Here is a 22,920-nt window from a genome sequence, read left to right as displayed (position 1 = left end):
CAAATAAATAAAATCTGGACAAAGATTAAAAGTGAAATAATAAATTAAAACGAAATGTTAAACTGAAAGCAAAAATGAGTAATGTTCATGGGAAACTAACTGAAATAAGTTTAAGTTGAATCGCTGGGCTTACTAAAATTAAAACTAATACTAAAACTAAAATGAAATAAAGATAAATTAAGACCAAATATTACATGGAAAAATAAATATCAGAAATAATGCGATGAGGAATGTTAGAAATGTTTGAAATGTTGGCAACTAACGGAAATGAGATTAAGCTGAAGCACTAAAATTACCAACTAAAAGAAATCAAATGTATTTAAAACTAAATAAATTATAATAATTATAAATATTTAATTAAGTTAATTAAATTAACTAATAAAAAATCTAAAATAAAATAAAAAACTATTAAAAATGATAAAAGTACATTTGAAAATGAATCTAAAAATAAAAAGAAAAATGTAAAAAGTCCAATTTAAATATATATATATATATATATATATATATATATATATATATATATATATATAAATAATACTAAAATAACACTGACATGTATGTAGAGTTAATAAACTTTAAACTAGTTTAAAATAAATAAACTTAAAACTAGTAGATAAACTTCACCCAAAAATGATTCTTTGCTCACCTCCATATTATTCCAAGCCCATTTGTTTTGGAGCAGAGCTCTAGTCATACACACGTTTTGAATGTTTTCTCGACTCTTTCCGTGTTCCAGATGTCTCCCTGATCTCCAATGTGATTTTCAAGCACGTTCCTACAGCCAGACTGGTTGAAGACCTCGGGCACGAGATCACTTACGTTCTGCCTTACGAGTCGGCCAAAGACGGAGCGTTTGTGGAGCTCTTCCATGAGATCGACGACCGCCTCACTGACCTCGGTATTTCTAGCTACGGCATCTCTGACACAACCCTGGAGGAGGTAACATATATCATTGAAATCATCTGAATTCAGCTGATTTCGTTCTAGAACGTCAATATAACTGGTTTGTGCTTCTGATTGTTTTGAGCAGATTTTCCTCAAGGTGGCAGAGGACAATGGTGTTGATGTGGAGATATCAGGTAAAACCGAACACATCTGTCAGTGTTTCCTGTAAACATTTAGCAGTGGTGTCTTACTCTGGTTTTGTCGTGCATCAGATGGGATTATACCCGCACGCAGGAACCGCAGACATGCTTTCGGTGACCATCAGAGCTGCCTGAAGCCTTTCACTGAAGACGACTTTGACCTCAATGACTCTGAAGGTGATCCAGGTAGTTACGTTACCCATCCTTCATCCATCCCACTTACTATAGATATATTCTGAAATCTGAACCATCATCTCATGTGTTGAAGTTTTGATGTCAGTGCATTCAGATTTTTTTATTTGAGTCTGTGTTATTTTAGTATCTTTAATCTTCTGTTATAGTATTTGTAAATATTTTAATTAATTTTTATGTTCCATTTTCAATCAAATGTTTATGATGTGGTACATTTTCTGGTTTGTTTTTATTAGTAAATTTTTAATGTCTTTAAAAAAGTTTTTTTTTTATTATATATATATATATATATATATATATATATATATATATATATATTTTTTTTTTTTTTTTTTTTCACAAAAATTAGAACTATATTCGGAAATACCGCCTTGGCTATTAACCAAAATATTTTTTTTATTATTTTATTTTATTAAAGTAAATGTTTATTTTATTTAAAATCATGTTTTTATATATATATATATATATATATATATATATATATATATATATATATATATATACGTTTTTTTAATTACAAGAATTTAAATAAAATAAACATAAATTTTCTATTAAAATAAAATAATACCAAAATGTATTTAGATTTTTTCAAATCAGTATTATCAATATATAAAACATTACCGATTTTATTTTATTTTTGTTATTTTGATCATTTTTGTGGGGTATTTCAATGCTGTTATTTAGTTCAAACTGTCTGTTTAAATAAATCAGTTAATTTGCTCATTAGTTTTATTACTATGTATATTTATTTTGTATATGATGTCATATGAATGAAAATGCATTATTATTCCTTGCGCTTGGTCACTGGAAGACATGAAATATGTAAAACATTATTACTAGTTTCTCATATTTGGTAACATGTGCAGAATCTCGTGAGACGGACTGGCTGGGCGGCGCTGATGGGAAAGGCTCGTACCAGGTGAAGGGCTGGAGTCTGAAGAGACAGCAGTTTGTAGCTCTGCTCTGGAAACGCTTCCTGTACGCCCGACGCTCCCGGAAAGGTTTCTTTGCTCAGGTATGGTCTTCGCATTATATTATACAGAGCATTTCTATGTTTGCAGTTCCTTAAATGTAATGTCCTTGAAAATGTACATTTCCAGATTGTGCTTCCCGCTGTGTTCGTGTGCATCGCACTGGGGTTCAGTCTCATTGTCCCTCCATTCGGAAAGTATCCCAGTCTCGCTCTGGAGCCCAGCATGTATGGAGAGCAGTTCTCCTTCGTCAGGTACACGCTACCCTCCACCCACCTGAGCCTGCGCTTTCATTCCCATGATTCTTTGAGAGTCTAATGATTGATTTTTCACTACAGCAATGATGCGCCTGAGGACAGACACACAAACAAGTTACTCGAAGCTCTGATGGACAATCCGGCTTACAGCGAACAATGCAAAGATGAGCAAAACACTGGGTAAGTCCTCAAAGCTTTTCCCAGATTGCTCTGTTGTAAATTCTAAATATTAATAAAAAATAAAAAATAAACATTTGCAACTAAATCAGCTATGAAAATTTCTGTAATAAAAGTCCCAGTTCTTTATTTCAATTATTTATGTACAGATGTTATCGATATAGATTTTTATGGAAGCTTGTTTCCGCCACTGAATGAGAAAAAAAAGTACTTGTGACTTGCGATTATGACTTTTTATCTCAGAATTTCAAAATATTTATTAGAATCGCTTGATATAAAGACACAATTCTGATAAAAAAAGAGAAGTCAGAACTGCAGTTGTGAGTTATAAATTTTGAATTGTGAGATATAAACTCTCAATTTTAAGAAAATATTGGATTTTAAAACTCGCAATTGATATCTCACAATTCTGAGAAAAGAAGTCAGCATTGCAAGAAAAAAGAAAAAAAAGAGTTGCAAGATATAAACTTTCGCAATTCGAAGTTTATATCCCACAATTCTAACCCTATAACTTGCAATCGCAATTTTTATATATTATGCAAAAAATTCTGCTTATTTATTTGTGGTGGAAACAGGGTTCCATGTATTTGAGGATCCAATAAGTTGTTAAAAATTTGGAAGATTGAAATGTATTTTTGCGTGTGTGTGAGCAGTAGCAAATCATGCGCGATTAAAGATGGAGAGTGGATGGTTCCAGAGGTTCCTGAGAGCGTTCAGGACATATTCCTAAAAGGGAACTGGAGTATGGAAAACCCATCGCCTGTGTGTGAGTGCAGTTGTGAAGAAAGGAAAAAGATGCTTCCGGAGTGTCCTCCAGGAGCAGGTGGTCTGCCACCGCCTCAGGTAAACATATTCACCAGATATTGTACTTCTATAACAACATTATTTCATATCACATTATTATGTTTCAACGACAGCACGACATTGTGTTCACTGAACTTCTCTTTTTATTTTCCTAAGATCAAAGTCACCGTTAATGAAACCTTGCAGAATCTGACAGGCAAAAACATTTCAGACTACTTGGTCAAAACCTATGCACAGATTATTGGGAAAAGGTGAGTCACGCCAATCCAGAAATAAAGGCTTGCTTGTTAATCCTTTTTTCTTTTTAATTCTCATGACAGCACTTTAACTGTGTGTTCTGTTGTTTTGTGTGTTCAGCTTGAAGAACAAGCTCTGGGTCAACGAATTCAGGTACACCTATCAGTTCAGATCTGTTATGATGAAGAAAGTAATAATAATCAATGGATGAGCTGGGCTTCACATCTCTTTCTCATTGGCTGTTTTACAGGTATGGTGGATTCTCATTGGGTGCGAGAAGTTCACAGGCCCTCCCCCCTGGTGATGAGATCACCGATGCCATCTCTCACATTCGTAAACGCTTCAGTCTTCAAGCGGTATGTCACCTGCATTACGTTTATGACTGATTTACCGGTCAAATGTTTGAGATTTACTGGCCTTAAACCCTGTTTTTAATTTTGCAACCCGCAGGGAACCGCAGCTGACCGCTTTCTGGCCAGCCTGTCGATTTTTATCCGGGGTCTCGATACCAAGAACAATGTGAAGGTGAGTACACTGCATTCTGACTGGATGTATTTGGCTGACCATACAGACATACAGTGCATGTCATGTTTGTCATAGTTCAAGATGAAAGCTTTATACGAGTTGTGAAATAAAGACTTTACAAGACTTACAAGTGTTTGATTCTGTAAACATATCTTAGAGCAATTAATCCATCAATAGATTTACTGGCAGTGTTAACACTTTTTATGCACATATTTAGTTATTGTCCTTTAAAAAATTAGCTAAACTTAAGATGCCATTATATAAATAATTGTAACTGTAAGTTGTATATGCATGTGAATTTATATTTGCATTATATATAATAAAGGACTACAACTACATAAATAATAAAATGTAAAAAACATGTATAGTATATATATTTTAAATCTCTTTCTATTTATAAAAATATACAAATATTAATATAAAATAAGAAAGAAGAGTGACATGAATGTGTCCTATTGCAGATCTGGTTCAATAACAAGGGCTGGCACAGTATCGGAGGGTTCCTCAATGTCATGAACAATGCCGTCCTGCGTGCTAATGTGCCCCCCGGCCTGGATCGGTCCAAATTCGGCATCAAAGCGTTCAACCATCCGCTCAACCTCACCAAAGAGCAGCTCTCACAGGTGGCACTGTAAGTAACCCGGAGCGCAGATCATACTCCACTACATTTACTCACACAGTCTTGATATCTCTGACCTTTGACCCCATCTGCTTCCCAGAATGACGACCTCAGTCGACGTGCTGGTGTCCATCTGCGTCATCTTCGCCATGTCCTTTGTCCCGGCCAGCTTTGTGGTGTTCCTCATCCAGGAGAGAGTGAATAAAGCCAAACACATGCAGTTCATCAGTGGAGTGCAGCCTTTCCTCTACTGGCTGGCCAACTTTGTGTGGGACATGGTGAGGATCAAGTCAAATGTTCTTACTCTAAATGTGTCAGTATCTGTTCCAATGCTGTTTGACTGAATGCGTGTTTTTCCTTCAGTGCAACTACATTGTCCCAGCGACCCTGGTCATCATCATCTTCGTCTGTTTCCAGCAAGAGGCCTACGTGTCCTCTACCAATCTTCCTGTTCTCGCCCTCCTGCTGTTGCTCTATGGGTAAGAGGCAAAAAATCTGTCTTGTGGTTCTTATTATGTGGTACTACTTTTCAAAAGTTTGTGTCAGTAAGGTTTCTTTCAAAGCTTTCTTTCTATTTCTTTGAAGAAATGATTACTTTTATTCAGCAAGGTTGCATTGGATTGATCACAAGTGTCAGAAAATACATTTATAATGTTACAAAAATATTGTCCTTTGAACTTTCTAAACATTAAAATCCTGAAAAAAATGTAGCATGGTTTCCCAATTTATTTATTTTTTAATAATCAATGTTTCTTCAGCAGCAAATCAGCATAATAGAAGGATCATGTAACACTTTCTGAAAATTCAGATTTGCATCACAGGAATAAATTACATTTGAATTTATATTACAATAGAAAACAGTTTTTTTAAGCAGTAACACTATTTCGCAATATTTACTTTTTTTACTCTATTTTTGATGCAGCCTTGCCAAGCTTAGTAGACTTCATATGAAAACATAAATAAATCGAACCGACTCCAATCTTTAGCAGACTTTGGTAGACTACTTGTATGATATCTCCAAAAATATGTCACTAATATGAATGTGCATTTGTTTGTGTCCATCTAGGTGGTCCATAACACCCCTGATGTACCCAGCATCATTCTTCTTTAAGATTCCCAGTACAGCGTATGTGGTTTTGACCAGCGTGAACATCCTCATTGGAATAAATGGCAGCGTATCCACGTTTGTCCTGGAGCTTTTCGGAAGCAACGTAAGTTCATGTTTCTCAGCTGTGCTTGATTATAAATAATGTAATCTAACTCAAAAGAACCCCTAAATGAACTGTGGCTGTTTCTCCTCACTGTTTTCCAGGAGATTGGTGGCATCAACGACATCTTGAAGAACGTGTTCCTGATCTTCCCTCACTTCTGTCTGGGCAGAGGACTCATTGACATGGTGAAGAACCAAGCTATGGCTGAAGCTCTGGAGAGATTTGGTGTGTACCATTCTCACAAATACAACTTTTGCATTTAGAATGTTCATTTAGAATTTCCACTTCAGGTCCGAATGAAGCAAAATTTAGTCGGTAGACCTTGGTTGTTTCCAAAACCTAGTGATGTACAGTCTAATTCAATTCTGATTGAAAAAAACTATTTATATATTTAAAAAATATTTAACCCATATTTAAGTGTTCTGTGTATTTTTATGCTTGTTAAACCATTATGTCTTTAAGTCAGCCATATAAATCAGTTGTGCATGGTCTCTGGGTCTGACTTGTTGTTTCTGAATGTTGTTCAGGTGAGAACCGATTCCGCTCTCCTCTGGCGTGGGACATGGTGGGCAAGAATCTCTTTGCCATGGCCTTAGAGGGTGCGATTTTCTTCTGCATCACCATCCTTATCCAGTACCGTTTCTGCATCAAGGCCAGGTGATGATACGTTCATGCCTCACAGTGCAAAACCTTTTTAAATACGAGTAAAAAGTGTTTTTAATGCATGTAATAAATGATCTGTTTTGGTAAAACCAGGCCGTTCAGCACTAAGCTGACAGCGATCGGAGAGGAGGACGAGGATGTGGCCAGAGAGAGACAGAGGATCTTAAGCGGAGGAGGACACACTGATATCTTGGAGCTCAAACAGCTCACCAAGGTCTGTGGTCAAAAATATCTACTGTATCTATCTATCTATATATATATATATATATATATATATATATATATATATATATATATATATATATATATATATATATATATATATATACATTTTATAGCAGAATCCATACACATACAGTTTATGATATGTATATGTTAAATAAATAAACCATAAACAATAATAAACTATATACACAATTCATATTTATTAATAGATACATTTGTAATTGTGTGTGTGTGTGTGTGTGTGCGTGTATATATATATATCTCAGTGTTGTTGTTCTTTTATAATAATTATTTATATAATAATATTTCTTATTCTGCAGGTTTATAAGCGAAAGCAGAAGCCAGCTGTAGACAGACTGTGTGTGGGCATCCCACCGGGAGAGGTGAGATCAGTTTATTTGTTTTATTTGTTTAGTTTAGCCTGGTCTTGTATATGATCTGAATAAACAGATGCTGATTATGGTTTTGATAATATCATGTTCTTTCGTCAGTGTTTTGGGCTGCTCGGCGTGAACGGAGCTGGAAAGACAAGCACCTTCAAAATGCTGACAGGAGATTCTGTTGTCACTAGCGGCGAGGCCTACTTGGCAGGAAAGAGGTACACAAATTAAAACTGTAATGCTTTAAACACAGTAGTTTTTGTGACTTATACGTCATTGGTATGCTAGTGCAACCCTAAAAAACAATGCTCACATTGTGTGCCCTTACATAACATGAGTGTGTCATGACCCTTTTAATAACAGTACCAAACTCTTGGCTTGTTTACTGCAGCGTGCTGACGGAGATCGATGAAGTGCATCAGAATATGGGCTACTGTCCGCAGTTTGACGCCATCAGTGATCTGCTGACTGGTCGAGAACATCTGGAGTTTTACGCCATTCTGCGGGGCATCCCAGAGAAGGAAGTGTGCGAGGTCAGTTTTTAGCTGCCTTTAGGGAACGTCTGACTACTAATGTCGCAGCTGGTTATCGAGGGATCTGATCGGTTGCTTGTGGGTCGCAGGTGGCAGATTGGGGCATTCGTAAACTAGGCCTGATGAAGTACGTAGACAAAGCAGCAGGAAGCTACAGCGGGGGAAACATGAGGAAGCTCTCCACCGCTATGGCACTCATCGGAGGACCGCCAGTGGTGTTCTTGGTGAGTGTGCATCTAACTTTATGATCATTTCATCAATCATAATCCAAAAATTACATCGCAGGTTTGTATTGATTGGTATGGAGAGCAGGGAAAAACAACGCTACATGTAAATAATAAATTGCAAATGCATTATAAAATACAAATGCAACTATACAATTATGCATAGTTATCAAAGTCAAGCAAAATAAATGAAATCCACTCAAATATATATATTAAAAGCAAAAAAAAAAAAATATATATATATATATATATATATATATATATATATATATATATATATATATATATATATATATGAGTCAGAGTGGAGGCACATGATGACGCTCTTTCTGCTCTGTTTGTGTTTCCTGCTGAATTTGTGGGCGATGGTTAACCTGGCTGTTGTTGTGATTACAGGACGAACCCACCACTGGGATGGACCCCAAAGCCCGGCGGGCCCTGTGGAACTGCATCCTCAGCATCATTAAAGAGGGACGCTCGGTCGTCCTGACCTCACACAGGTGAGAGAGCCTCAGTCAGTGTGCATATTCTTGTAATTTGACTTCTTTGCATGACTTTGCTGGGTTTTTCTGCAGTATGGAGGAGTGTGAGGCGCTCTGCACTCGTATGGCCATCATGGTGAACGGCAGGTTCCGCTGTCTGGGCAGTGTGCAGCACTTAAAGAACAAGTAAGAGGTTACACATCAGGATTTGGAATCATTCCAGAGAATCGACTCTTTTGAATCAGTTTCATTGAACCCTTTTGCTGTGGCTGTTCCAGGTTCGGTGACGGGTACACCATCATCCTGCGGGTGGCGGGGGCCGATCCGCAGCTGGAGCCGGTGATGGAGTTCATCGAGAAGGAGCTGCCGGGCAGCACGCTGAAGGAGAAGCACAGGAACATGCTGCAGTACCAGCTGCCCTCGTCGCTGACATCCCTCGCCCGCATCTTCAACATCCTCTCCAAGAACAAAGAGCAGCTCCACATCGAGGACTACTCCATCTCACAGACCACTTTAGACCAAGTAAGAGCAGATTCAGTGTCATTCAGATTTAAAAGTGCAACAGTTTGCTAAAAGTAATTTTTGGAGTCAGAAAACACACAAATATTGCAAAATCTGCTGCACACTGCTTTGCATTTTTTTTTTTTTTTTTTTTTATGAAATCGAAACTTTTTTTCCCCCCAAGCACACATTAAATTGATCAAAAGTGCCTGTAAAGACAACTATAATGTTAAAAAAAGTTTTCTATTTCAAATAGATGCTGCTCTTTAGAACTTTCTATTCATAAAAAAAATTCTGAATAAAGCAAGTATCGTGGTTTACACAGAAATATGAAGCAACGCTGTTTTCAACATTGATAATAATCAGAAATGATTTCTGAAGAGTCTTGTGACACTGAAGACTGGAGCTGGAAATTCAGCTTTGATTCGCAGGAATAAATAGCACTTAAAAATATATTAAAATAGAAAACAAGTTACAAGTTATTTTAAATTGTAATAATATTTCAATATTTTTTTATATTACTGTTATAATAAATAGAAAATAAATCATCAAAAAATTACATGAGGAAAAAAACAGCTGTTATAAATTTCAGTTATTTTAAATTATAATAATATTTCAATATTTCATTATATTACTCTTATAATAAGCAACAATAAGCAACATTTAATAATATTGTGATGTTTAATAATATTGCTGTTATAATAAGCAAACATTAAATGAAGCAACAACAAAAATAAGCAAAAGTCTACAATAAAATAAAATTGTAAATTGCATTGTATTCTAGATATTACTGTTTTTATTGTATTTTTGATCAAATATACTCATAAAATGCTTGGTGAGCATAAAAGACAAAAATCTTACTGACTCCCAACTTTTAAGTGTTTGTCTAAATTAAAAAACTAAAACAAATGGAAGAAAGAACAAAAACAACAACTGGAATTTTGCTTGAAAAGGGCAAACAAAAATGCAAAATTAGAAATAAGATTTCAAAACTATGTAAATTCCATTGGTTGAGTCTTACATTTGTTCGTCTGTTCATTTCAGGTATTTTTCAATTTTGCCAAGGACCAAAGTGACGAGGACCACTTAAAAGACATTGCCATTAATAAAAACGATGCCGTTGTGGACATTTCTCACCTGAACGCCTTCCTCGTAGACGAGAAGGCCAAAGAGACGGTGGTGTGATCCGCCAATCAATGGATACAACAATCCACCTTCATGGGACTAATATGGCATTTTTTTGTACTACTCTTTAGTTTTTTGTTAAATTTTTCAGCTGTGTGTCTTTGTGCCCATAAGAGGGTGCTGGACCTGAAACACACTACTGAAACAAACAATGCAAATCAATGCAAAAAAGAAAGAAAACAAACACCGATGACAGCGAGGCCGAGCCTGGTGCTTGTCGCTCCGTCGCGGTGAACGCGAGGAAACTTGAAGCTGTTCGCTCGACTAGCAGTGAATGTTTGATTGACAAGACGTCTGCGAACATATCATTCAGATACTGCCAATGAGATGTCGAATTCAGGGCCAAAGTTCATCTCCTCGTTTAGCACAGGCTTCAAACTTTGCATTTCAGCAGCTACTTTACTTTTTTAGATATGCATTTTAAACTATACTCAAATGATATTTTGATGCAATGACGTGCAATGTTTCACAGTTGTTATTGTCAAGTGTTTGAAAGTGATGTGCCTTGAAACAACACTCCGCTAATGGACACAAAGCGTGGAGCACACACCGTTATCAAAGCTTCAGTGATATTTACAGCTACTGTGAAGACGGAGCGGATGACTTTAGAAGTTAATTGCATGCTTTACATGGATGCCATGTTTAGGACGCCATTGTAAGCTCAAGCATGTTCTAGCTTTGTTATCCTGAAGTATTTCTGCGTGGGTTTCAGCAGATGTTGGTTGGTGGGCGAGTTCATATTGTGTGAAACTGTACAGAAACAAATCATTTCCGTGCCAAACCAGATCAAGTGGTTTTAAATCATTGTTGGGTTTTATGATAGTGGCTCTCAGCGGGCTACTAAATGTTACATTTGGTTGTTGTTGTTGTTGTTGTTGTTGTCTACACTGTGCAATTTGAAAAGACTTTCATCGTACAGTAAGGCCTTGAGAGATGACAGCTACAGTTTTTTCCTATGACATGCAGGTCTCTGGTACAGGAGGTCATATCTCAAGATGTGCCTCCTTATACTAAATGCCTGTTTAGTTTATTATACCACTTTTATGATCTCAAACAAAGGCACCGTTGTTCTTCGCCTACAGTGTAAAGTGACCAAAAACAACGAGGTGCTACCGATTGAGTTAATTTTTTATCACAAGGTGCTTTTTAGTCAGACACCCCCTTTTAAAAATTAAGCAACAATCCTTGCTGCACATCTGAATGACATGTAAGAAGAAGAAGAAAAAACAAGTATTGTCTTTGGTCCAAAACTGAAGCACTTTATAATGTTAAACTGGACTTGACATTCACAATTCACAAACAGGACATTTTGTGTTTAACAAAAGCTTTATAGATCATTTTAGATGTCCCATCGTGGCCATTATTTTCTGTTACAATGTATGTGTTTACATTTGAAATATTAAAAATCTATTTCAGTCACTCTCGTGCCCTTTTTCTGTTCTATTCAGGTACTGTGTGTAATTTTGTCAACTGTGAGTAACAGAAAAAAAAGAATTGCAGTAAATAAATAATAGTAAAAAAAAGGACAAATTTACTGGTGATGTACTTGCATATTGAACGTTAGATGGCGTGTTTAGAAACATGCAAAAACATGAATATTTTTTTTCTACGTAAACAAAACTTTTTTTGGGGGGGGGGTCGTTATAAAAAAAATGGTTTAATGTTAACATATTTAATGTTACCCTATAAGCGACATTAGATAGAATATATAGAATGATATGTCATGTTACAACGTCAATCGCGTTATGCAAGTGAATGTTCATGAGCGCTTTTTCCTGCCTATGGAATCAATGGGGATGTAGCTCAGTGGTAGAGCGCATGCTTTGCATGTATGAGGCCCCGGGTTCAATCCCCGGCATCTCCACATTTGTTTTTGGTGTGTCGGGCAAACTTTTTGTGAATTCTTACTACGAAGGAAAATAATGGATTTTTACAAAATAATCTGTAGCTTCAGCTAACACTACCTTATGATTTTACGATTCGGTTCGTTCAAACGGTTCGTTTGAATGAACATCTTCACAGATTCTTTCCAGGTAAGTGTTTGCAGTATCCTCTGCGGTATTTACATATACGTTTACTGTTTTATTTTATTAACCACTGTTGCCGATAAGGTTCTCATAGATCACGATCGATTATTGTAACATTTTGTCAAAAACGTAATTTCCGATTTGTAATGTTAAGTTATTCAATACATATTATATTTAACAATTATTCCTATTGACATTAACAACACATTGTCATAAATTGTAGTTTTCTCCTAAACAATAACGTCTATCGCAGTTAACACTTACTGAATACTAGAGAAAAAATAAGATTACTATCTGATTCCTTGAATCATCGAATCATTACAAAAGAATCTGTACAAAAAAAGCATTTAAGACTCGTTCAATGACATAAAGCATAACATACGTGAAACGTGTCCTAATCTTGATCTATCTTCAGTTGTGGAAGGTCAGACTCGAGTAGCTCGCGAAAATGTAACACCGACAGAACTGGAGTTTGAAATGTGTGACACTGGTTTAATATTTTCTAGTGTGACAGGAGGAGGACAGGAAAGCATAGAAGCTCAGCTCCGCCCTCACCTTGTCACGGAATCCTCGAGGGAGAATTACAGCACGTCAGATCCTGAAAAAACACCATCCTAATCCATTTACTAACAACAGCGAGTGAGTTGTGTATTCATGCGCGATTCCATAGCGGACGTGTCTTTGTTGCTAAACGCATTTTTACTTATTTATTACCAATTTGCAACTTTTACATTCTAGTCTTCTGAGATTGCTGCCGACTGCCTGATTGAGCACTGTATGTGTGTTTGTGATTGTCATCAGCTCAGGAATTATGGGATGCTGCGGTAGCACACAGGTAAGAAATCACACAACAAACACCGTGTGAATGCATGCTGACTGACATCTGGGAACTTGACTCGAACACCTAACCTTACATGCGCTGCATGAAGTTATGTGCGCAAACAATCATATCACAGTCACTCATATGCAAGCAAGGCAAGGGTCTTGTATATTAATAAAACGGAAGGTCTGTGTAACGGGAGCTATTGAGCGAATCGCCTTTATTACATCCAAACAATGATGAATCAATGCAGAGCTTTGTTTGTGAGCAGTGTAAAGCTCATGTCCGGGTTTCCCTGAGAACGAGTCAGGTGGGTTCAGAAAGTCCCATTCATTTCGGTGTTTTATTCGTGCTCTGTGCAACCTTTCTCAAGAATCACATTTTAGGATAAAAAGAGAAGCTTTTAATTTTGGAAAGGGCAACTGGTCACCAGTGTTGTTATTGTTATTTTAAACTATCAAAATATTTATTGTGAATTAAAATAAAGCTGAAATAAAATATATAAATATTCGGTGGAAAACTTTAGAACATCTATATAAGTAAATAAAATGTTACCTTTGCAACGAACTGAATAAAATAAGTTGAATGAGTACTAAACAGGTTACAATAGAAATAAAGAAATGTGTGCGTGATTTTGCAAATTTCCAATTTTTTTTCCCATTCATTCCCATTAACCCTCATGGAAAATGTCCAGTCTTCAAAATTCCTGGATTTTTTTCAAGCCTATTTTCTACTGCCAATACATAAGTTGGTATGGTGCTGTGAGTATTTTTTTTTCTGCACAAATAGCATATAAAATAACCTGTTTTAGATCTATACAGGTGGAGCTGGGGAAGGTGGAGGGTTTCAGGGGAACTCTAAAGCGCACTGCAATGCTCAAGCGAATGCTAATCAGCCATTTAAATGTAAGGCGCAAGCTCATTGGCTGTGTGTGCGTGCAACATGAACCAATCAGCCTGTGACAGGTCATATAATGCTAATAATGTCTTCAGTTACATTAAGGACCCATCAGCCTGTGCTGTCTAGAGTTTCATGACAGATATATATATATATATATATATATATATGTATATGTGTGTGTGTGTGTGTGTGTATGTGTAGGTCAATTAAAAATACTAACATAATATACAAAAAATACTTAAATGACACTGTTAGTCTCTGTGTCTTTTTGTAGGTTTTCATTATTTCAATTACATTTTTGTTGTTTAGTTATGTGATGTAACATTAATATACAGTAATTATTTCTGCATGTAGTTTATTTATTTAGCAATGTTTTTTTTAAAAGTTGAAAGAGAGTTTGTGTGTGTCGACTTCCCCGTTACAGAAGAGCCGCGAGTGGAAACCCTTAGAGCAGAGGAAGTGCACAGATATCCCATGGCTGCTCCTGTTCATCCTCTTCAATGTGGGCATGGTAGGAAAACAGACATGTGAAATTAATATAAAGAAATTTGATTCACATATTTAAAAAAAAGCAACTTGGACACAATTACCAATTCAAAAACATTAAGAATGAATAATATTTATTACTAGTATAAACAATATTGTTATCATTGTCTGTTGTTATTTTGTTATTATAGTTATAAGTGTTTAAATCAAGTGTATTTAATTTCCTTCATGCTGTCTGTTTTTATATGGTAAAAATGCCGTCTCATTTAGGTAAACAATGCAGCTGAAATCAGTTCCAGGGGACAAATATTGCCTATTAATAATATCTGCTGCTGTCTACCGTGTCCTGACCATCATCTTCTTTCTATGGCAGCTCTGCATCTGTGGCTTCGCCATAGCGTCAGGGGCCGCCTCCAGACTCATATCAGGGTACGACAGCTACGGGAACACCTGCGGTCAGAGGAATGCCAAAATCCCAGGAATAGATCTCAGCGGCCGCGACCACACGTCCAGAAAGTGTGTGAGAACATGAGCTCTTTCCTTTGCAGATCTTTAGATCGAGGAGTGATTCAGGAAGATTTTACAGGTGTTGAGTGACCGATTCTTCAATGGCTCTGTCCCAGGTATGTGTTTTTCCTGGACCCCTGTAACATCGACATACTGAGAAGAAAGATGAAGTCTGTGGCTCTGTGCGTCTCAAAGTGTCCGGACGCCGAGCTGAAGACTTATGAGGATCTCACACAGTTCTCGACAGCTAACGGTGAGCTCCGTGCTGTGGTGTACAGCTGAATGTCCTGACGTTATGGGGTGTTGTTTTTCTGTATTGTTGTCTCTAGGATCTGATCTGTGCTCCTATGACGTTCAGCCAAGCATGTATTCATCTCACCCTAATCAAACAACAAAATGTCCTACACTTCCTGTCCATCCAAGGTAAAAACGTAAAAAGTTTTGTTGCTTGTAGTCCATGTGTGTTAGCTTCAAAGTTATTTTTATCCTAAAACCTGACTAAACTAATGCAGATATGTGCTACTTTACAAAAGAATGTTGTTACAATTTAAAATAATCAAAGTATCAATGTTAAAAACAGCTGCGCTGCTTCAGATTTGTGTAAACGGTGAAATGGTATTCATATATTTATGAATTTCTCTAACAATTAAAACACGACTTGTGTGTGTGTGTGTGTGTGTAATTGGATGAAATAAATGCAGAGCATTCATGATGATTCATTGCTAAAATATAACTATTGGAAATTAAAAACAAGAATAGACCCCTCAATATTTCCACCCAAGTTTCCTTTTTCTGAAGAAAGTGTGTCAACACAGCAAAGAGTATTAAACACAGAAAACATTAGGTAGATATTTTAATTGTAGGTTTGATCAATTTCCATTTGTCATTTGTTGCGTGCAGTGCGTCTTTGCCAGTGTTTCACCGCTGTATTCCCGTTGACATTTCCTGCTACGCCAAGTTTGCCGAGGCCTTCATCACTTTCGTCAGTGACAACAGCGTGGTGCACCGAGTCATCGCTGGAGTGATGACATCCAAAGAGATCATCATGAGCCTGTGTCTGCTCGCTCTCGGTCAGCTCAATTGTTTGGTTTTTTTTGGGGGTTTTTTATATTAAATTATTTCAGTTTGGGTTATTTTATCACGTCATGTTAAACTAAATGAAAATGTTACAAATGTTTCCCGGCCAACTAGCTGAAATAAATTTATTTCACCTGCTGTTTATTTTATTTCATTTTAATTTGAGTTAGTTTTAGTATTTTTGTATGTTGTTTAGTTTTTGATTTTTATTAATCATGACTATATAGTTTTTAATATTTATAATATCAGTTCAATTCAGTTCAGTATATAGCACATTTAAAAACAGCCATGGTTGACCAAAGTGCTTAAAAATGTCAGAAAAAAAATTATATATATATATATATATATATATATATATATATATATATATGTAATTTTTAGTTAATTTAGTAAATCAATTCAAACAAAATGAAAGTGTGAAGTGTTTCAGTGGAAACTTGCTCAAATTAGATTTATTTGACTTCACTTGTCGTTTTATTTTATTTGAATTTGAGTTAGATTTAACATTTAAAAAATATATATATATTTTGTTATTAAACATGAATATGTAGCTTTTAATATTTAATATCTCAGTCTTATTTAGTACCTGTAAAAAAAAAAAATTCATAATTTTATTAGTTTTAGTTTTTACTAAATATGTCTGAATAGTTTTCATTCATTACAAGATAAAGTTTTCATTTTATTTTGTTTCATTTAAAATGTAGTAATTTTGTTTTCTTTTTTTAATTAATTGTCTATAGATATTATTAATTAATAGCTGGATTAATTAAAAAATGTATTAAAATGATATGGTTTGGGGTTTAAGTTAACTGTTCTGACCGATTGGCAGAAGTTTTTCTGTTCTGAAGCGTTCTGTCTGTGCTCTGTGCTGCAGTTCTGTCTCTGATCCTGATGGCTGTGATCCGCTACATCTCCGTGGTTCTGGTCTGGATCCTCACAGCTGTCGTGGTGGTCGGGTCCATCGGTGAGACCTTGCTATATTCCATAGAGATAAAGGAAAGGACAAGCAGGCACTGTCACCAGCTGAGAGTCATAAAGAGCCGTGATGTGAGGCTGTGTTTGTGTTTGTGGCAGGTGGGACGGGGATCTTGTGGTGGCTGTATGTGGATCACAGTAAATCTGTGAACGCCAGTCTGCCGGCTCTGGAACTGGAGGTGGCCAAAGACAACCAGAAAGCCCTGCTCATCTACGCCATCGCTGCCACTGTTTTCACCGTATGTTTGGTTTTGAATACTACTATATGAAGTATTTTTATTATACAGATATGTAATCCTGAGTTCCGGCGCTCCTCAGGTGATCCTGCTGCTGCTGATGTTCTTCATGAGGAAGCGTGTGGCGCTCACCATCGCTCTGTTTCATGTGGCTGGTAAAGTCTTCACCCATCTGCCTCTGCTGGTCCTGCAGCCCTTCTGGACCTTCCTCACGCTCATGCTCTTCTGGGTTTACTGGATCACCGTGCTCCTCTTCCTCGGGTCCGCAGGTCTGTCAGAGCAAACCAATGAAGGTCTGGGGTGGGACGCATTTCTGCGAGTTAATCACAGGATTGGACCTTAAAGCTTCATATCTCAGTTATTATGTATTTGCTCCAGTAAAGCACATTTAAAAGGACACAACTTAAAAAAAATGTTGTCAGTGATATTTGAGCCTTTTCCAATTAAATGGTAGTTTGTTTGCATCACAATTCAATTATTTTAATTATTGAATATTGTTTATTACAGAGTATTATAACATTGGTACATATTTAAATATTGGTACATATATAAAAATGTTATTATAAATGTATAAATAAATAATAAATGTATTATTTATTGTACTATTTTAATATATTTCTATAATATATCTTTGTTTTTTATATATGTGTTTGTATGTGTGTGTATATATATATATATATATATATATATATATATATATATATATTATAATATATAATATATATTACATGTTTATATAGTACAGTTGTATAATCATTTTATATAGTATTAGATCTATGGTAACTGTATTTATATATAAAAAAATAATGTTAATTACATTTATTAATAACTTATTTCATGTTTTATTTAAAAAACAATTATAAAGATGTAAAGATTTATCATATAAAAATGTAATATTTATTATATATACTTTTTATAGTTTACTAACATGTAAAAAAAAAATAATAATATATATATATATATATATATATATATATATATATATAAAACATTTTGGTTTTATAATGTACTTATTAATCTACAAAAATTCATTTATCGGTACAGACAAATTAATCAAACTCCTAATGGGATTTTGCGGAAGTTTATATCTAAAACGCTATTAAAACATCTTTCTCTTTCTCTCACACACATAAAAATGATTACTGTATTCATAATTTGCTTATTTTTATAAGGAATATTGTCATAAATCATCAATATTCAATAGATTTCCTAGGCTTAATCAGATGTTTCAGTGTTTGAGAGATCAGTGTCTCCTCACAGGAAGTCCAGTGCAGAATAACCAGACGGGTCTGCTGGAGTTCAGGATGGACGGGCCGCTGCAGTACATGGTGTGGTACCACGCCGTCGGCCTCATCTGGATCAGTGAGTTCATCCTCGCCTGTCAGCAGATGACTGTAGCTGGGGCTGTCGTCACATACTACTTCACCAGGTCAGAGGTCATCTAGGAAATAGTTATCTGTCTATAAAGGACCACAGTTGTGAGTTTTCCTCCTTTTCTTTGTCTGTTGTAGAGATAAGTCTCAGATGCCCTTCACGCCCATCGTGTCGTCTGTGCTGCGTCTGATGCGCTATCATCTGGGGACCGTGGTGAAAGGAGCCTTCATCATCACTCTAGTGGAGATCCCCCGCCTCATCCTCACCTACATCCACAGTCAGCTCAAAGGAAAGGTCAGTCACTGTCAGCTGGTCTTCATCTCTGAACAGATTATTATTTCAAAAAGTAACTTCAATTTAGCTTTTGATCAATTGAATGCATCCTTTGGTGAATTAAAGAGCTGAAACTTTTAAAGAAACACTCCACTATTTTTGATAACAGGCTAGTTTGTGTTCCGTATTTTCCAGACTAAAGTCACTCTTTTTTTCATAGTCTGTCTGGTCCTGCGACTTATAGTCAGGTGCGACCTATTTATCAAAATTAATTTAACATGAACCAAGAGAAATGAACTTAGACAAATGAACCAAGAGGAAACATTACCGTCTCCAGCCGCAAGAGGGCGCTCTATGCTGCTCACTGCTCCTGTAGCCTACACTGAAGAAGGCATAGTGCGCCCTCTCTCGGCTGTAGATGGTAATGTTTTCTCCTCTGGTTCTTGGTTCTAAATAAATGCGACTTATAGTCCAGTGCGACTTATATATGTTTTTTTTCCCCATCATGACGTATTTTTGGACTGATGCGACTTATACTCTGGTGCGACTTATAGTCCGAAAAATACAGTAGTAAAAGTGCTCCTGTGGCTCAGTGGTAGAGCATTGTGTTAGCAGTGAAAAAGGTTGTGGGTTCGATTCCCACGGAACACATTAGGTAAAAAATTTTTAGCCTGAATGCACTGTAAGTCACTTTGGATAAAAGTGTCTGCTAAATGCATAAATGTAAATGTTGCAGAGTTGCTGGGGACTATTTTCAGGCGCTGTGTAATATCACCCGTGGTACGACAGTAAAGTTCCTTGATTTTTATGCGGGAATGAGAGTATAGTTCCTAGCCATATCAGCCTAGAAAATCACAACTTTTCATTTTCCGTTGGTCTTAGTATATGATGTAACTACAGAAGAGTCCTGTTTTAAATAGTAAAAATATTGAAACTCTTTGGTCATTTTTGAGCGAGATGCTAACGGTCTAATCCGATTCAATGATCTACGCTAAGCTAAGTGGTAAAACTCAACTGTTTACCTCTAGTGGAGTTAAAAAATTAACCTATTTTCAAAAATAGTGTAATGCTCCTTTAAACGGCAGTGTAGACTTTTAAAATTGAGCCCTGTTTTGTTGCTGTAGGAAAACTCCTGTGCACGCTGCATGCTGAAGGCGTGTATCTGCTGTCTGTGGTGTCTAGAAAAGTGCCTTGCTTACCTGAACATGGTGAGTCATTTATATGGCACAAATATATGAATTTATTTTAATTCGATGCATTAATCATGTGTCTTTTTTTCAGAACGCATATACGGCAACGGCCATTAACAGCACCAACTTCTGCACGTCTGCACGAGATGCTTTCTTCATCCTCGCAGAAAACGCTCTCCGTGTGGCAGCTATCAACAGTGTCGGGGACTTTGTGCTGTTTTTAGGAAAGGTATTTATTCACAGATTTGCAACTACCCTTTATATTGTTGAGAATTCATTTAGTGATATTTCTATACTGTTTATAGTAATTAATGCTTTTTATTTAGCTTTTATTTTTTAATTTTCATAGTAATTTGTGTTTTATTCATTCATTTATTAATTCTTTTTTTTATTAGTTTTTAAATATATTTCTATGTAGCCTTTTAGTAATTTTAATACTTCAACTTTATAATTTATTGCAGTTAATTGGCAATGCAACAAGTCTAATCTTTTACTTTATTTCTAGGTTTTTATATTTCAAGCTGTTTTTAAATCTAATTATTATTATTATTATTATTATTATTAATCAAAATTTAAATCTGAAGCATCGTTTATGTCTATAGCACAAATGTATGTTATATAACTTAAGCTATATTAGTTATTTTTGTTAACCAAAACCAAAAAATACAAAACAAAAAATTACCTAAAATAAAATAAAAATAATTTTATTTCTGCTAGTTGCAAGGGAGCATTTAAAAAAATTTTATGTACCAAAATGTCTAAAACACAAATTAAAAATTATATAGACTATAAAAACACACTACAAAATTTAAAACAAAATCAAGTTTACAGTAGAAATCTTTCAAAATGGTATAATAATTCATATTTTGTGATGCTAAAGTTGTCTAACAGGTGTTTCTCGTGTCTGCAGGTGTTGATCGTGTCATGTACGGCGTTTGCGGGCGTCCTTGCGTTAAACTATCAGCGTGAATACACCGTCTGGGTGCTGCCGCTCATCATCGTGTGCGTCTTCTCCTTCCTGGTGGCCCACTGCTTCCTCTCCATCTTTGAGATCGTAGTAGACGTCCTCTTCCTCTGCTTCGCCATCGACACCAAGTACAACGACGGCAGCCCGGGCAGAGAGTACTACATGGACAAGGCCCTCATGGTGAGAGGTTTTCCCATTCACATTCTCTGACCTCAAGCTCCCTTATATTAGTCTTGTTTTGGTGTTCAGCACATTAAATGTTTTTGGGTGTCTCTGCAATCGTTCATGTAGGAGTTTGTAGAAAATACCAGGAAAGCGACAGAGCGGTACAGCAAAACCGAAGGAGAGAGACAGGAAATGAAATCTATGGTAAGTAAAAAAAAAATAAATAAAAAAAATTATTTTCCCCCATTAAAAACTAATTTTTAATGCTGCATCCCAATCAAGTTGTATGCTCATCTTAAAGGGATAGTTCACCCAAAAATGAAAATTATTTACTCCGCCTCATGTTGTGTCCCAAACCTACATGTGTTTCTTACAGCTGTTGAGCACAATAGAAGATATTCTGAGGAATTCTGGTAACCAAAGAGTTGACGGCAGCCATTGACTTCCATAGTATTTTTTTTTATACATACTATGGAAGTCAATGGCTACCGTCAACTGTTTGGTTACCAACATTCTTTTAAAATATCTTCATTTATATTCGGCAGAAGAAAGAAATTAACAGAATTGTCATTTTTGGAGGAACTAACTCTATTAGACTTTTGGGAATTGGAAATTCCAGAAAAACAAGGACGGGATCAAATGTTTGTTTATTTACTCATATCAATATTACATTTCAGACTGGAGGTACACTGGCTTGATGGAGAGTAGCGTAGTATTACATCAACTGAAACTCCAAAAGAAGAGCTACTGAGATGCACAAAAGCTTCTCTTCAGGGATTATAATGTGACAGACATCTGTCATCAAGACTCCAGGGAAAAGCTCAAGGACGGTGAGCTGAGTTCATGCACAAATATAACAACACAATATGCTGGCAATATGCTTAGATGTCCACAAGCTCATGTATCTGCTCCTATTTTTTTTTTTTTTTCAAAAGCCTTGTAGGGTTTTCTGAGACTTGCATGAAAAAAGACTTTAGAGGTTGAACATTTCAGGTTATTTAAAATAAGACTGTAGGAGCCTTAATATCAGTTTTTTTTAAACTGCATTTTTATTAGTTTTTTTAGCATAGTCAATTTTATACAGAAGCTATCGACTAGCTGCCTTAGTATTTTAGATATTTTGGTTAAAAAGCAATGTTATCAAATCCTGTTTCAGTTATCTAACTTTATTTTTTGTATTTTGTATTTTATCTTATGTCTTTTGATTTTGAAAGATGTTCTTCTGTACCAGATGTGAAATACACTCCTGTCTGCAGGGACTTAAACTCTCGTTGGTTTTCTATGTGGGCAATGTTATTAGATCCCCTCAGCAAAACCTTCTAAATGGACAGCATAATGATTGTCATTTCCCTCGTGCCAATAAGCTGAAGTGTGTAATGTATACATCACAAACCACGCTTGATGGAATTGTAATATGTTCGTTTCGAGAAAAACAAGACTGTAATGACCTGTGTATCCCAGCAATCAACAAATTGTCTGAAAAGTGTTATTTGTGCAATTTCATTTAGTGCTGAAATTACACTTCAGCTTCAATCAAGTACATTTGTGTGAAAGGAAAACAGTCTTTAAACACTCCATTCAATAAAACCAAAGAGACGTGCAAAATATTATTGATTCATTACTGTATGGATGTTCATAATGCAAGTGAAGAC

At 35.8% G+C, this 22,920-nt stretch overlaps 2 protein-coding genes and 1 non-coding gene across 5 annotated transcripts in view; all 3 read left to right on the top strand.

Annotated features, from left to right (window-relative positions):
- Window positions 1-11,690, top strand: part of abca1a (ATP-binding cassette, sub-family A (ABC1), member 1A) — a 32,801-nt gene extending 21,111 nt beyond the window's left edge. The window contains exons 25-50 of one of the 2 annotated variants that reach the window (XM_052607195.1): window positions 737-939; window positions 1,031-1,079; window positions 1,158-1,271; window positions 2,144-2,292; window positions 2,378-2,502; window positions 2,587-2,685; window positions 3,336-3,525; window positions 3,643-3,737; window positions 3,844-3,876; window positions 3,974-4,079; window positions 4,174-4,248; window positions 4,710-4,879; window positions 4,968-5,145; window positions 5,231-5,346; window positions 5,934-6,078; window positions 6,180-6,303; window positions 6,606-6,735; window positions 6,835-6,955; window positions 7,287-7,349; window positions 7,458-7,564; window positions 7,738-7,879; window positions 7,969-8,103; window positions 8,500-8,603; window positions 8,679-8,771; window positions 8,864-9,107; window positions 10,131-11,690. In XM_052607195.1, the coding sequence (XP_052463155.1) occupies window positions 737-939; window positions 1,031-1,079; window positions 1,158-1,271; window positions 2,144-2,292; window positions 2,378-2,502; window positions 2,587-2,685; window positions 3,336-3,525; window positions 3,643-3,737; window positions 3,844-3,876; window positions 3,974-4,079; window positions 4,174-4,248; window positions 4,710-4,879; window positions 4,968-5,145; window positions 5,231-5,346; window positions 5,934-6,078; window positions 6,180-6,303; window positions 6,606-6,735; window positions 6,835-6,955; window positions 7,287-7,349; window positions 7,458-7,564; window positions 7,738-7,879; window positions 7,969-8,103; window positions 8,500-8,603; window positions 8,679-8,771; window positions 8,864-9,107; window positions 10,131-10,271 (3,251 nt within the window). In that variant the 3' untranslated portion in view covers window positions 10,272-11,690. The remainder of the gene's footprint in view (window positions 1-736; window positions 940-1,030; window positions 1,080-1,157; window positions 1,272-2,143; window positions 2,293-2,377; window positions 2,503-2,586; window positions 2,686-3,335; window positions 3,526-3,642; window positions 3,738-3,843; window positions 3,877-3,973; window positions 4,080-4,173; window positions 4,249-4,709; window positions 4,880-4,967; window positions 5,146-5,230; window positions 5,347-5,933; window positions 6,079-6,179; window positions 6,304-6,605; window positions 6,736-6,834; window positions 6,956-7,286; window positions 7,350-7,457; window positions 7,565-7,737; window positions 7,880-7,968; window positions 8,104-8,499; window positions 8,604-8,678; window positions 8,772-8,863; window positions 9,108-10,130) is intronic. The other variant, XM_052607196.1, reaches the window with a different exon arrangement.
- Window positions 11,691-12,063: 373 nt separating this feature from the next.
- Window positions 12,064-12,135, top strand: trnaa-ugc (transfer RNA alanine (anticodon UGC)). Its single transcript has one exon. It is a non-coding gene; the product is annotated as a tRNA-Ala (tRNA).
- Window positions 12,136-12,788: 653 nt separating this feature from the next.
- Window positions 12,789-22,873, top strand: slc44a1a (solute carrier family 44 member 1a). 2 transcript variants are annotated; one of them, XM_052607198.1, is made up of 17 exons: window positions 12,789-12,937; window positions 13,037-13,133; window positions 14,443-14,529; window positions 14,878-15,020; window positions 15,128-15,264; window positions 15,341-15,434; window positions 15,912-16,081; window positions 16,963-17,052; window positions 17,163-17,302; window positions 17,382-17,568; window positions 18,560-18,728; window positions 18,811-18,967; window positions 20,071-20,154; window positions 20,228-20,365; window positions 21,047-21,283; window positions 21,395-21,472; window positions 21,946-22,873. In XM_052607198.1, the coding sequence occupies exons 2-17, from the start codon at window positions 13,110-13,112 to the stop codon at window positions 21,964-21,966; spliced, it is 1,956 nt and encodes a 651-aa protein (XP_052463158.1). In that variant the 5' UTR covers window positions 12,789-12,937; window positions 13,037-13,109; the 3' UTR covers window positions 21,967-22,873. The 2 variants fall into 2 exon arrangements, with proteins under 2 accessions (XP_052463158.1, XP_052463157.1); XM_052607197.1 differs by having other exon boundaries at window positions 12,791-13,133.
- The last annotated feature ends 47 nt before the right edge of the window (window positions 22,874-22,920 follow it).

The sequence above is a fragment of the Carassius gibelio genome, chromosome A1 (genome assembly GCF_023724105.1).
Source record: "Carassius gibelio isolate Cgi1373 ecotype wild population from Czech Republic chromosome A1, carGib1.2-hapl.c, whole genome shotgun sequence".
NCBI classification, from domain to species: domain Eukaryota; kingdom Metazoa; phylum Chordata; class Actinopteri; order Cypriniformes; family Cyprinidae; genus Carassius; species Carassius gibelio.
The sequence above is the reverse complement of the archived record's forward strand: the minus strand, read 5'-3'. Positions and strand labels throughout refer to the sequence as shown.